General features: G+C 38.7%; 2 protein-coding genes across 2 annotated transcripts in view; both read left to right on the top strand.

Moving 5' to 3' along the window:
- LOC101849351 overlaps window positions 1-1,836 on the top strand; it is a gene marked incomplete at its 5' end in the record, with an annotated part of 3,927 nt that extends 2,091 nt beyond the window's left edge. Inside the window, 1 exon segment of the mRNA XM_005092098.3 lies at window positions 1,355-1,836. Within this exon segment, the coding sequence (XP_005092155.2) occupies window positions 1,355-1,629 (275 nt within the window).
- A 10,191-nt stretch (window positions 1,837-12,027) lies between these two features.
- The window catches only part of LOC106014247, a gene marked incomplete in the record, with an annotated part of 13,532 nt that continues 11,161 nt past the window's right edge, over window positions 12,028-14,398 (top strand). The window contains 2 exon segments of the mRNA XM_013091557.1: window positions 12,028-12,225; window positions 12,713-12,920. Coding sequence (XP_012947011.1) covers window positions 12,137-12,225; window positions 12,713-12,920 — 297 coding nt within the window.

Genomic DNA, 14,398 nt, shown 5'->3' with positions numbered 1-14,398 from the left:
GTCTCTCTCTCTCTCTCTCTCTCTCTCTCTCTCTCTCTTTGTGTGTCTCTCGCCTCCGAATGGACAGAGCAATAAAAGGGCGCTATTCCATTTGCACCCGGAGAGTAAATCAAATTATTACGGTCGGCAGCCGCTGAGAGAACAATGGGAGGAGGACACGCAACGCCGTTGTGTCAGGGGAGATAACAGTTTTAAAAGAGCAAGAAATTGATGGTGCTAAACACGGTGGCCTCCCGTTGGTAATTCTGACGCCATTTATTTTTATTTTTACCCTACCGCTTCCTGGGGATATGTTTGTTGCAAATAATGCAAAAATCCTTCCTATGCCTACTGTTCATGCCTACTGATTTAGCTGCAGGTAACTTTAACTATTCTTTAGGTACGGCTCAGGTTTACAGTCGCAAGCTCATAGGCTTTTTAGGCCAACAATACTTCAAATTACGCACTCCGCTAGCTCAGTTGGTATTATGCTGGATTACGGAGCAGATGACCGTGGTTTGAATCTCAGATTGGGCGTTTTTGTATAGGGGTCATTTTGTGGAGTTTTCTAAGCTATCAGCCCGCTTGTCGTCGTGCTATAGGAGGCGGACGTTAAATTCGGAGTTCTTGTCTCTACATGAATAGCCTAATAGTGTTGATAGCGGTGTTAAACCCTATACACTTACACTCATACTTGACATTGTTGGATTTATAAGTGAAAGATGTTATTTAAGGCAGTTACATAGTTGCAATTCCGTTCCTTAGAGATTTGAAAACTGACTTTATCTGAAAGAAATCAGAACATCACATCATGAAGATTGTATGTAAAGCTCCTCAGGAAGGAAAAAAAAGTTAAGCATTCACCTATTCTAATGCAAAAGAAGGCATGGAAATTATGTGTATGAACCCTCTGAATATTTCATTCCGACTGAAGTACAACTATACTTTACCTTACAGGAAAGCTTTAACTTTTGGAAAAGGGCACTAAAGTAAAAGTATATTCAGGCTACTAATTATGTCATAGTGTCAATTTCCTATTTCGTTTTAGCCTACTCAAATCCTTATGGTTGGGGGGAGGGTGTCTGTCTCACTCCCCTCCGCGTAAGTGAAAGTACTTATCAATGTGATACATTATACAATATAATTGTACTGAAGGGGGTGTAAAAGTAAGTATATTAAATTAGTTGGCGTTTTTGGGTAGGCTATATTTTTCACTGTCATTAATCTAACAACAACCACATAAAAATTGATGAAAATTAACCAAAGGGCAGAAAAATGTAAAGGTTCTTTCTTTCAATTCTATTATTTAACTGAGCATCTGATTTCATTATGGTACCTCACGTATTTGATGGGTCTTATTCCTCTTCTTTTCCAGGCTCGCGGGCCCCGAGTGCATTCAGCAACCACGCTTACTCACACCAAGGCTACTACCCAATGCAGCCAGTGTACCCAACGCCTCATGGGTCTGTTTATTCCTACGCCAAGGATCCGTATGCTCCCCCCGGGAGTGCTTACTCATCACAACAGTCCCAGCACCGGTCCTACACGCCCACAAGCAGCAAATCAGGAAAGTCCAATAGATCCAACAACAGCACTAGCGTGACTTACAGTCAGGGGACTGAGAAAGTTTCCTTGCCCATAAACCTCTAGCGTTTGCTTCGGGCTTGGAGGATGAAATGGAACATTTGAATTAACTTTGACAACAGACTTAAATGTCATTTTGATCTCCTGGCAGAATGAAAAGCACTTTCATTACATGTATTTCATGGCTGTTTATAGAAAAATAAATGTATGGTTTTCTTGTGGATATGGAATTAACGTTTGGAGAAAGAATTATTATGCTTGGAAAAAAAAACATGCTTGTACTCTTAACTGACTGTGGTAAGAAAGATGCTTCAATCATTAGGTTCATAGCATCTTGTCGTATACATTTTTACAATAGGCCTATTGTAATGGTTTCTATCATTGACATATGTACATTATTGTACATTACATTGGAAAACAAGGGTATTTAATCATTTGAATAAGTTTTGTCATGTACATAATCTGTCCTTTTTACGTGTATTTGCAAAGGCTTGAAGACATTTTGTGTCAGTGACAGTCCTTTCAGAAATAAGAACTGATACTGGTGCTTTTTTACTGATAATATACTTGTATGTTTTTACTTGTAAGTTGTATCGTCTGTGGGATGGATTAAGATTGGTTACTTTATGAGGGTGTTCAGGGGGTGGGGATGGGGGGAAGGGCAGTTAAATTGCTACTTCATTTGTGAGTCTTTACCTCCATGTGTCAAAAAAGGGATATTATAAGTTTATGTATTGGATGGGTAAGAGCAAACATCTTTTGTTAGCATGTTTCCCCCCCCCCCCACCCCACCCCCACACCCCCTCCATCCCTCTCTTAACCTGGAGCATTACCAATAAAGCTGAGAAAGAACCTGTCAATTAATCCATAGTCTTTGCTTGGGTTCTTATAAAAAGTTTTTGTTTTCTGCTCTGATGTGCATAGAATCTATAGACTCCTAACTGTAAGTGGATGAGGTTCCTCGTGGTTCCTGGTTTGTTATATAGTATATATATATATATATATATATATAGACTCCTAACTGTAAGTGGATGAGGTTCCTCGTGGTTCCTTGTTTGTTATATATATATATATATATACATATATATATATATATATATCAATATCTATATATTTAATTGTATATACTTATTTCTAAAGACTACAAACAGTAAGAGGTATAGGTTCCTCTAGGTATCTATATATATATATATATATATATATGTATGTTATATTTTTTTTTTTTTTTTTTTTTTTTAATATACATATTATATTTATTATTTTTTGTTGTTGTTCTTTTCCACAGTGAATGTTATGTCTTTGTGGTGACCATTGGTAAGTTTTCTCATTTCCTGGCAGTGATCTTTTCTGATTTTCTGAATCATGGAAGAGAAATCTTGTTTTAACCCTTTGAGTTCTGGTCCCAAAAAACCTACAGAACCTGTTCCCCACGGCAGCTTACGTCATTAAATTTACACAATAGCTCGCTGAGACATGAATTCACTGAGCCGGAGGATAGAAGTAGAAGTATCAGGCAGTCATGCATGCTCTCAAGTCTGGAAGGTTAGAGCATGCCTTTGTCACAAACCTATCCAATATATCAGTAAAATATATGTTTACTAAGGAAGCAAAGACGTTTTGTGCTAATTGACGATGAAGATGTTTATTGAAACAAAAACTATGCCAATCCAATTAGTGGTTGTTATATATTTTTTGGTACTAACATAAGGGGGCCCCATATTTTGTGTTTCTGTCTGGTCTGCCAGTCACAAGCAGACTGATCACTCTAGTTTCAAAGAACACTAGAAAAATGTAACTACGTGTTTACGGTCTTTTGTGAGGTTATGAAATATATGACTTTAGTAAGTGAAAAATTTTCAGTTCTGCCAGGCTTCTAACTTTATAAGAACAAACTGTTTATTTGGATAAATTCATTGCTGAATCTGGTATGTTTTAACTTGACAGAGAATTGTATGTATAATTGTTTTTCCTTTTCCAGTCGTTCATTTTTTCCACATTTGACCTATGAACTCTATTCTCTTACCATATTTGTATGGATTGTTTACAACCAAAATATCTTGGTTTTCACTTTTCTGTATATCCAATTCATTGATGTGCTCTTCCCTTCCTTTTAAAAGTAAATTTCTGTAACTCCTTGTGAATCTCCGAAGGGTTTTGTCCCCCCAGAGGTTCATTTTCTTCCCCCCACTGCCACCGCCCAATTCATCTGTGATTCAGTTTCATGAAGCTGGCCTCACGTGTGACTTCAGCAACCTTTTGTTTTGCCATTGCTGTTGCTACTTGTTTTTTTTTCTTTTTATTAAAGTAAATTTTTAATGAATTCTAACTTTGTGAATTCAGTTTAAACTTTATGCTTTATACAAATCGTCTTTTTTCACTCACTTTTGTGTGTGTGCAAATAAAGCACACTATTTTGATAAACATCTCAGTTTTTTTAAATCTAAATAATGCTACCTTTTCTTTACAGAGCAGGGGTACATAGCCTTCTAAGATCTTGAGAAATCCAAATCCTGAAGCTATAACGAGATTCAAAGTTTAACATACATGTTCAATAGCAGCTGTAAAAAGTGATAGTAGATTTTCATGTATCTGTGTCAAAGACTGTTCGCCACAGCTATTTCTGAGGCCAGGTTTCTTTTTTCATATAATTATTGATAGATGAATGAATTTAATGTAACGTAATTCATGTATGTCTTGACATGCCTTATTAAGTGGGAAATGCTCCTATGTATACATAAAAAGAGCATTTTTGTGCATAATGCTTTAGTGGATGAAGTGCAATGTCTTTGTAAGGATATGTACAATCACCTTTTGTATGCTTTTATATCACATCTGAATAACTGAAATGTATCATGTTTGTACAATGCAGCTTGATGAAATTCCAAAATATCAGCCTGCCCAAAGCTGCTCCCAGTCCCTCCTCATAAAAATAAATTTTGTGTTCTTGAGGAACTGTGTCTTTGAGGTTGTATATATATCTTGAGCTGCGATTTTTTTTTCTTCACTTTTCTGTATAGTTTTACTAGTACACCTATGAGTGGATACATCTACACAAATGTTTTTCAATCAATGTTGGTCTGCATAAATGTAGGTGGCTGTAGAATACATGTATCAGGTTTGAGTTTGGATTGAGAGCGAAGCGAAAGTGTAAAAGAAATCTTGTGTACAAAGCACAAAGGCAGAATGATATTTTCGTGTGTGTGTGTGTGTGTGTGTGTGTGTGTGTGTGTGTGTGTGTGTGTGTATGTGCGGGGTGGTGTGTGTGCCTGGTTATATGTTGATGTGAAAGTATGTGTGTTCTTGTTGTGTCTGTGTGTGTATGTATGTGTGTGTATGTGTGTGTGTGTGTGTGTGTGTGTGTGTGTGTGTGTGTGTATGTTTATGTATAATATGTAATGTGTGTACGTCAAAGTGTGTGTGTGTGTATGTGTTTGAGTGAGTGAATGTATGTTTGTTTTGCTTACCAGTTGTTTTGTCTCTCTGTGCGTGAAATCATTATTTGCAAGTGTGCATTTTTTATTTTGTACAAAGTAATTCTATAATATGTATGGCTTGGTAAGCATGAGTGTGTAAAGGGTTTAAAGACACAGATGCAAAACAGCATCAAACTGAAGAAGTCAGTTAACAAATGGTGATGGTGCGAGATGTGTGAGAATTGAATGAAAGGAAGGGAGTGCTCCTATCTTGATGTTACTCTTACTTTGGTGATATATTTTGTGTAATCTGTGACTATTAATTGCTCTCTAAACATTAAAAGTCTTATAACAGTAGTTCACATTTGAAAGGAAATGAAATACACAGATTCAGTTTGAAATGAACAGAAATACAGAATTTGACTAATTTGCTAAGCATTCAAAGGCATTACAACACTGTCGTCGTGGTCAAATCCAGATAAAATGTGAATGTGCGTTGATACATAATGGCCAACTGTTCTCTAAATACATTGACTTCTCTTAGAATTCAAGGTCTCACATTACAAGGAACGGTTTTATAAAATAAATATTTTTTCAATTGTTTTTTTTGGTAGTGATGATTAATTTGTCTGGACAGAGAGGATAGTTGATTTAATTTATGAAAGTCCATCACTAAGTTTTGTAAATCTAATAGGTGACGGTACCTCTACATTGAAAGCCTTATGAGTTTTGACAGTTTCATCTCTGATCAGAGCTGGGTATTCTGCTCTCTTACAATTTCGCTTAAGTATTTTCTTTTTCATTATCAAGCATAGTACAGTTTTCTACCCTTATTTGATTTATGACTGTTATAATTTATAGTAGACTGGTTTGGTACATGTACAAATCCTGTCAACAACTACAAGGATGTGGTAAATGCTGTACATTTTTAAGTAACTTATATTTTTTTCATTATTGATGCTTTGTGCTTAAACGTTTTGATTATTGTTACATTCTCTTTGTAGTTGTGTGAACCAGGGTGGTCATGCCCTGCCAGATGAATTTTGTGTTTGTCGTTTCTTGAGTTGTATTTTCCCTGTACTTGTGCTCTAAGTGCATTTAGTGTGCAGCATCACTGTAGTCATTCATTCTGAAAACCCAGCTGTACATAGGTCACTTTTTTGTGTTCATTTGTATTTTATCCTAAGGTCAATGACAGACGCAAAAGAAGTCAGTACAAATTTTGTCATCGTGTGGGAGAGATGAAAACCTCTGTGTGAGTTTTCTGAGTGAGTGTGAGTTTTCTGAGTGAGTGTGAGTTCAAACAAGTATTATTGTGCTTTGTTGACTATGTTTTCAGTATAATAAAATCCTGACATGACATCCGAGAACAGCCTTCTCTTGCTCTTGCATTTTAATTCGAGAAAGTGCAGTGTCTCAAGGATGACATATAAAGAAACATTGTGTATGTGTGCGTGTATGTGTGTGTGAGTGTGTACGAGTGTGTGTGTGTGTGTGTGTGTGTATAGGCCTATGATATGTGTTTGTGTTTGTATGTGTATTTATGTGTGTGTTTTTGTGTGTGTTTGTGGGGGGCGGGGGGGGGGGGGGTCTGCAACCGTTATAGGGGCATCGCGTGTCCGAGTTTGTTCTTTTGATAACTTGGAAAAGTCAAGTTAACGTTTAGATTTGTGATCCATATAGTCGTCGAGGCATGATGGAAGAACTTGCGACTTTTGTTGTACAGCTTTTGAAAACAAGACCCAGTTCCTTTCATGACATCAGATTCTTTACTTTTATACCCTCCAGAAGAACTTTGTGACATTTCGGTTGTGTTGAGCTAGACTTATATTTCTTGAGAAATTAAAAAAAATTAGTACTTGTACAATGTACAAAGATGTCATCTTTCCCTATTCTCTAACCATTTCATCCTGGCCTTTAGTAATCTCTTTTTGCTCTTTGAAGTTCTGCGAAATGTCTAACTCACATTTGCTTTGTGCTGTTTGAAGCCACACATTTTTTTTTCAGGGTGAAGAACCGAAAGCTTCTTTAGATGTTTAGATAGGTTATAAATACTTGGTAGAAAGTGACTATATTAATATTGGGTAGAAAGGGAATCGTAACTACAATAGGTACAAACAATGTACAGTCTTCCATCTACAAAACAAACCACAGCATAACCTTGTATTAACTACAGTGAATATAGTCTAAACACATCAGGTGCACAACGTTATACTAATACTAATCAGATAGCGTCAATGTGACAGGATTGAGTAACGGGGAAAAAGGTGTCTTTAATGCATCTGTGTTATAAAACGTTCTCCTGCACAAAAACAACTACAGTTGTATATTATTATTATTATCATTTCTGAGATACTTCTTTCATGATATTAGTTTTTGGCAAGTCCCGTCGGAAAGGAGGTTTTATCTACGTCTGTGGTGCTGGGGTTAGGTGCTTTGCTGTTGCACACAGGAGACGTGAGTTTGATTCCCCAGTGGGGAGGTTTTTATAGGTCAAAAGTCTGTAAAACCATTTCCACAATGGAATTATAAGCATTTTTACAATCTGATCACCACGCAATTATCTCTCAAAGTCCTGCACTGCTAATAGACGTTTCTTTTTAAAGCTGAAGAGATCTTAGAGACTCGCCAACACAAATATTATAATCTGATCAAGACGTCTGGGAATTATTGGATTACCTCCGATCCATGAAACGACTTTTTTCCGCAGGGTGCAGCAATTGCAATGTAATTGTCAGACCAAAATTATGTATAAGTATAAGATTGTGAAAACCTAGACATCTTAACCTGTCCGTGTTGGATCTCTTATCAATCCGCGCGATGGACTGTTTTCTTACTTTTTTGTTTCTTTTTCTCTCTCACTCCTCTCACTGAAGGTGCCTCCCATTACGCGAGTGAAACGCTAAACGTTACTGCTAACAAGTTCAGCTACGAGGGCGTGATTAGCTCATTCTGGTTTCAGATAGAAAGCATATTATTAACATCACTGTTCTGTGAAAGTTTTGGAGAAATTTGGGGAAGAGAAGGCGTATAGTGCTGTTGAGCAGGCCTAGTTCAGCATGGTTGGGCAACACCCCACACTTCAAGAGTGGGCCTGGCCTGGCCCTTTCATGGTTGACGAAATCTTGGGAATGGGTACTACATTCCCACAACTTGAAACCCCTCGATTGTTTCCTTTTTTCGCCGCGAGGTGAGGGGGGGGGGGCAAAAATCTACGGAAACAAACCACAAACAATCGAACCATTTAAATTGAATGTTGAACAGGAGGTGCAAAAAATCTACACATCATAAATAGTAAATATGCCACACGGTTATTCAAAATTTTCAGAGGCGTATTAGAACCTGTTAGGAGAGACATCTTTAAGATATAACCTTTATATAAATTTGTTCTCCAATGTGCAAATACATGGTGTGGCTGATTTTAAAGAAGTCGAATACGTTAGAGCTTTTCTCAACTTGGGTTGAAATTTTCAAAACTTCATAATTCTCTAACACCCATTTTCATCATTGACAAAACATTCTTTGGAGTTTGGTTGAAATTGGTCCCAAGGTGACTGAATAGTTGGCGTTCAAATAAGTCATTTTTAGAATCTTTTTTTACACCCGGTAGGCTACTTGCTATGATTATCCCACGTTAGAGATAAGAATCCTATCAATTTTTGCCAACGATGATTTCACATGTGAGCACTGTCGAGACTGTCGACTTCATTCAGAACGTTTGTAACCAAAGGGACATAATCACAATAAAAACTCTTCCTTCAGTGACAACGTGATTATTTTCCTTCAAATTGTTTTACTATAACTAGAACCGAAATTACGTGAGGCAAACGGGCCAGTGCAACGACAGGACTACAGCGTAATAAGTGAGCACTAGGCAATGAGGTTATTTATATAGTACTAGAGCTCTTGGCAGTTACGTCACGCGTGTCAGACATTAGAAAGGGGGGGGGGGAGGATTACGGTGGCCGGCGTGCCCCCATTTAGGCCTACGTGAACAATCTGAGCCCTCGCCTTGCTCCCCAAGAACACAAGTATATTAAACACCGTCCTATCCCCACATTTCAGAGCAAGCTTGAAGATTTGCTCCCAAGACCGGCTAGACATCTCCACGTGAGTCTTGAAAAGTACTCACCTGTCTGTTGTTCTTGCCAGCAAAGCTCCGAGTTGCAGAAAGGACACGCCCAAACCCCCATTCGAAAGAAAGAAAGAGAAGTCTTTCTGTCGGGACGTTGTATCCTTCTGAGCCTGGGTTGGTCTTGACAGGCAGGACAGTAGCCTGCCTCCTAAATAACCAAAAGTGTATCAATGGGGGCGTAAAAAACTAGTTCTACTATTGATATAAAGGAACATAATGTAATACCAGAGAAGTTGTCGCTTATCTCCAACAAAACAAACCCAGCGTCAAGGCAAAAGGCCTAATGTACGGGAAAAATAAACTGCAATGTAAAGCATGTCTCTCAACACATCATTTGTTGACACAGAAATAAACTAACTACCTGAATGTTGAGGAGCACGTCGGTAGCTTAATGGTTAGACTACCGGACCCGCAATTGTGAGATTTCGGGTTTGGGGTTCGAGCCTAAGCTCGGTCCGACGTTGTGTTTTTGGGAAAGGCACTTCACACGAAATTCCCATTTGGCTCGGTCCTTTTGGAAAAAGACGGATGTACCGCCTCTTAAATAGACCTAACGTAATAGGGTCGATAGAGCCAGTAAACGTTTATCATTTCATTTCTTTTTAATGCTGAGAACGGATCAGCTGACATTTAGGAATATAGACATGACAGTGCGAGGTTATTTGAAAGCTCTTTGCCATCAGTACGACACCCCCCCCCCCCTCCCAGGAGTCATGGTTCGCAACATCAGTAAGAGAGCCAAATAATTTTGCACTGTCATTTCTGGAAAAATATAATATCCTGATTAAAGGGGGCAATTGTGAATATTATCCCCAATGTTGAGCAATAGAGATTGGAAATAACACTTGCTGTCACGAGAACATCAGACTCAGTGGCGTCGCGTGGGTTGCAGACAAGGTGGTGCATAATTGGAAAGTGCACAAATGGGCAATAGGCAGACTTGCTACTATTAAATTGTAATGAACGGTTGGTGGGCGCTCTGGTGTCGTCTGTTCTTCCTATTGCTTTCTGCGAGTCTCTGTGTGCGTGTGTGCGTGTGTGCGTGTGTGCGAGTGTGTGTGTGTGTGTGTGTGTGTGTGTGTGTGTGTGTGTGTGTGTGTGTGTGTGTGTAATGTGAGAGAGGGAGAGAGAGAGAGAGAGAGAGAGAGAGAGAGCGAGAGAGAGAGAGAGAGAGAGAGAGAGAGAGAGGCAAAGAGAGAGTGAGTGTGATTGATGACCAAACCTTGTCAGTGTCTGATCCATCAGTAAAAAGCAGACTTGTAATGGAAACAGTACAATTTCTTTTACTTATCATACTACGTACCGGAAAAAAGCGAACATTTCTTGAGCTCAAAATCCCGTGACAGATGAGGACCAAGCTCTTTTATGCGCACTTTGTCTTCTAACTGTAGCCTGCTGAATGGCACAAAAAGGCACAAGAAGCAAAGCGTTAACGTGATTCATCGAGATTTCTAGAGAAAGTCAGTTAGATCTGCAGGATATCCCGTAATCTAGATTTATCGATATTTGTAACTGTTTCTAGATGAAACCGCATAAAAGCTGCAATAAAGTGAAACAATACTAACAACTCACTATGCTCACAATCTGAGAAGATTTAAAGATTTCTAATTACTTTGTGCAGCACCAACAACCAGACTCAATGTGAAAATTTACCTTAACAGGACTTGCTACACGATAGAGGGCGACAACAGTTTCTATACCCATTCTTCATTGAGTTACCGTAGACTCTACTAGTCTACTAGTGTAGTAGATGGGCCTTGAGGTAACTTGGATCAAATTTTTAGCTTGCACCAATTGGTGCTGAGAACTGGAGTTTCACGCACCTTTCTTCTTGTGGGGGAAGGACGATGCATAGATTTCTCTACAGTGACAAAAATAACTTTGGTGCAAAGATTTTGCTTGCTCCCAGCAGACACTACCGCAAGCGGTGCGACGAGCATAAACCATCCTCGCACTCTGTCTCTTCGCTGGCGCGGGCGCAGCCAGCGGGTGACGGGTCGCAAGGATGTAGGCTAGTACTACTAGTACTAGACTAGTGTGTGAATCTAGAGCACTGACTGGTTTAGAACAATTAGAAAACGGGGGAGGTGAAGGCCAGGGTTAGGTGGAGCTCTGGCACCAATTGCACCAATGGCGCCCCGCCACTGATCAGACTCTATATCCTTTGGGTTAATGTAATAATAATATGGATATTTCCATTTTGGTTCTGGTCTTCTCATTTTGAATCAGAAAGCGCACAAGTGAAAAGCAAGCGATCTATGAGGATCTCTAGCTTGATTTTGAAACAGTCAAGAAAATTCATTAACTCTTTAACTTAAGGGCGTTGTAGGCACGTAATAAACATCCGATCAGCAGCAGACCAAAGCAGTCTTTCAGCACATTTCGAACCATCGTACACAAACTAGAAACAATGATTTGCACATTTCAAAGTATTGGTGTTGTTGCCTGCCTTTTTAATTCTGGAATAAAGAAAACAAAATGGACCAATCTGGGTGAAAAATCGAAGTTACGCTTCTTCTTTTCTTCATGTGTTGTCGAATGATCAGAGTACGTGCCATCAATGAGTACTTTGTATCTGCAACCGCCTGGGCGCAGGACACAACTCCAATTACATGCACATGGCAAGCGTCCTTTTCGTCTTTTACCTTTGCTATATTGGCGGCATTCCAGTCAAATCAATAAACTCATTTACAAAACTTTTGCTCTACACTTACAGTGGTGAATCAATAAATAAAGTTGGCCTATTGTTTTGTGTGGGTTGTTGTTGGGTTGTTTTTTTTCAGAATAGCCCGACCGGCCTATATTTGAATAATATAATTTCGGAATATTTTTTTTAATATTTTTGTTCACACCGAGTTCGCATACTTTGATGACGCAACATAAACATTTATTTATTTCACGTCCTTGTTGCACGAAATGAATTTTTAATGACGACTTGCCCGAAGAAAGGGTCGCTTTCCCGGGCATGTAAATTTCAATATTGAAGAACTGATCACACAATCAACTGTAGAACAAGCCAGCCAAGATGAACTCCCAGATTTATTGCTTCCCTCAGAAATACGGATGGAACGCCATCAAAGGAATTTCTGCAGAGAGAACTGTGGAACAAGAAAAGTATGTCCCACTGCAGGGTCAAATTGTGTTTAGTTCAAGACGAACCCTGAAGTGCCAATTAAAACTGCACTCTTAGATATGCGGTAATTAATTAATGTTGAAGTGAAGAGATGGTGGTCGTCATTTTATTTTTCTTCTTTTCAGACTCGTGGCTGATGGCTTCGCAGGTTATCAGTGCCATTTGTCGTGTATCCTCTACAGTTTACCTCTTTCCTGTCTGTAGCTCGAAGGGAATGATATGTCATGCTGGTTACCTACCTACCTACCTACCTACCTACCTACCTACCTACCCACTTACCTACCTACCTACCTACCTACCTACCTACCTACCTACCTACCTACCTACCTACCTACCTACTTAATTTGCCCTTTATGATAATACTTACATTGTGGCTGATAGATTATGAGAAGTAGAAGGACGACGACGATAACGATAACAATAACGAGAGGAAACAGAAATAGATCCGATATTAAAATGTGTCCTCAGATATCTTAACCAGCCTTCGACAAAGCCCCTTTTCAGAGTGCAGTTAAACAAAGGAGTCCACGACGAAAAGGTCTTGCAAGAGTTGCATCGTAAATATCCCCACCTGGGCAGTCTAGGCGCCAACACAGACCTCGCTGCCATAAAATATGTATACACCAGTGAAACTTCTGACAAATTTGGCCCCGATTTTACCCCAGCCTACCGACAAGTAAGTGGCTACCTTCGTGTAATGATAATAATAATAATGGCATTTATACAGCGCTCAACCCCGATTAAAGTGCACAGGCTCTGGGCGATTTACAATACAATAGTAGCGTATAATCAGTACGTTGTGTTCCTACCAAAAGAAAATGTGTCTCTAAATGTTTATCTCATTAAATGATTAATAAAAAAAACCCCACAGAAATGACTTCAGCTGATATTTGAATGAATTAAAGGATATGATCACTCGTAAACTAGTGTGCAAAGCATTCCAGATCTTTGGGCCTTGACATTCAAACGCCCTTTGGAAATGGAGAAATGGTACACCACGGCAGTAGCTGACAGCCAGAAAAAGTAGATTTTGGTATCCTAAACCGATTTTTCGATTTTGGACAATTGTAGTAGAGCAGCTTCTGCTTTATCGATTGGAAATATTTTCAAGTGTCTAAAACATCTATAAAGTGCTCGCATATGTCATGTTTGTGAACATTTTGTTGAAATAAACCAGTATGAATTCGTGTTTTTTTTTCAGTTTTCTCAAAACTATGATTTTCTTTGGGGGGTGGGTCACCTGTGCAGAGATATTTCTGAAAGTACATGTGACAGCTCAATCCCACTTTGCATGACTGTTTCTAGATAATATGTTTGCAACATACTAAAAGATTATTAATGTTATATTGTTATAAGTTTTCTGTCAGTGTGGAAAAGATTGACAGTATCACTCTGATTTGTGATCAATTTTTTGTCCGAGTATCGTATATGACACTAAAAGGGCAGTTACAAAAAAAAAGATGAGACTTAGGAAAGTAAATCTTTAGTACGTTGCAGGTTGTATATATACAGAAACACTGTGTTAAAATATCAAGGCCTTTTGCTATTCAATCTTTTTCAGAATCCTCACACAGAATTTGCGCAAAGTTTGGTCTGTCGAGCCCTTTGCATTAATTGAAGAATTCAGAAAATTGACTGTGAAATCAAAAAGGGATAGTGTGTTTCTGTTTCTTGACTCATATTGGTTATTGCGAAGCCCAGTATACTTAATTTAGAGCCCAAACAAAAATTTTCACTTCAGCTGTAACTAGTGTTTTTGGGGGGTTTTTTAATCAACACTATAAGGTTATCTTAAGAGTGATTTGAGCCATCGGACAGGGCCTTCTCAGCCCTTTTCCAACAGAAAAGCTGGCGTAGACTCCTTTGAGTTTCCTCTTTTCCAGTACACTTTTTCTCGACAGATTAAAGGTACCAAAAACAAGTTAATGAAGTGCCCTTAGTGCAAAACTAATTTTACCTTCTCGGAACCCTGATTGAAGACTCATTTTTACTCAAATTCTAGAATGAGAATTGTAAACATTTCCATTACAATATAGTACATGCTTTTTACGCGTAATCATTTCCTTATTTGGCCTTGATTTTCGAGGTCCAACTTGAGCGTCCTTAAACTAGGAGCCCTCAGAAAACTGACCAGTGCTCTCAGATATATATATA

This window comes from Aplysia californica, unplaced genomic scaffold, assembly GCF_000002075.1.
Source record: "Aplysia californica isolate F4 #8 unplaced genomic scaffold, AplCal3.0 scaffold00040, whole genome shotgun sequence".
Classification (NCBI taxonomy): domain Eukaryota; kingdom Metazoa; phylum Mollusca; class Gastropoda; order Aplysiida; family Aplysiidae; genus Aplysia; species Aplysia californica.
This window is presented reverse-complemented; position numbering and strand designations above follow the sequence as displayed.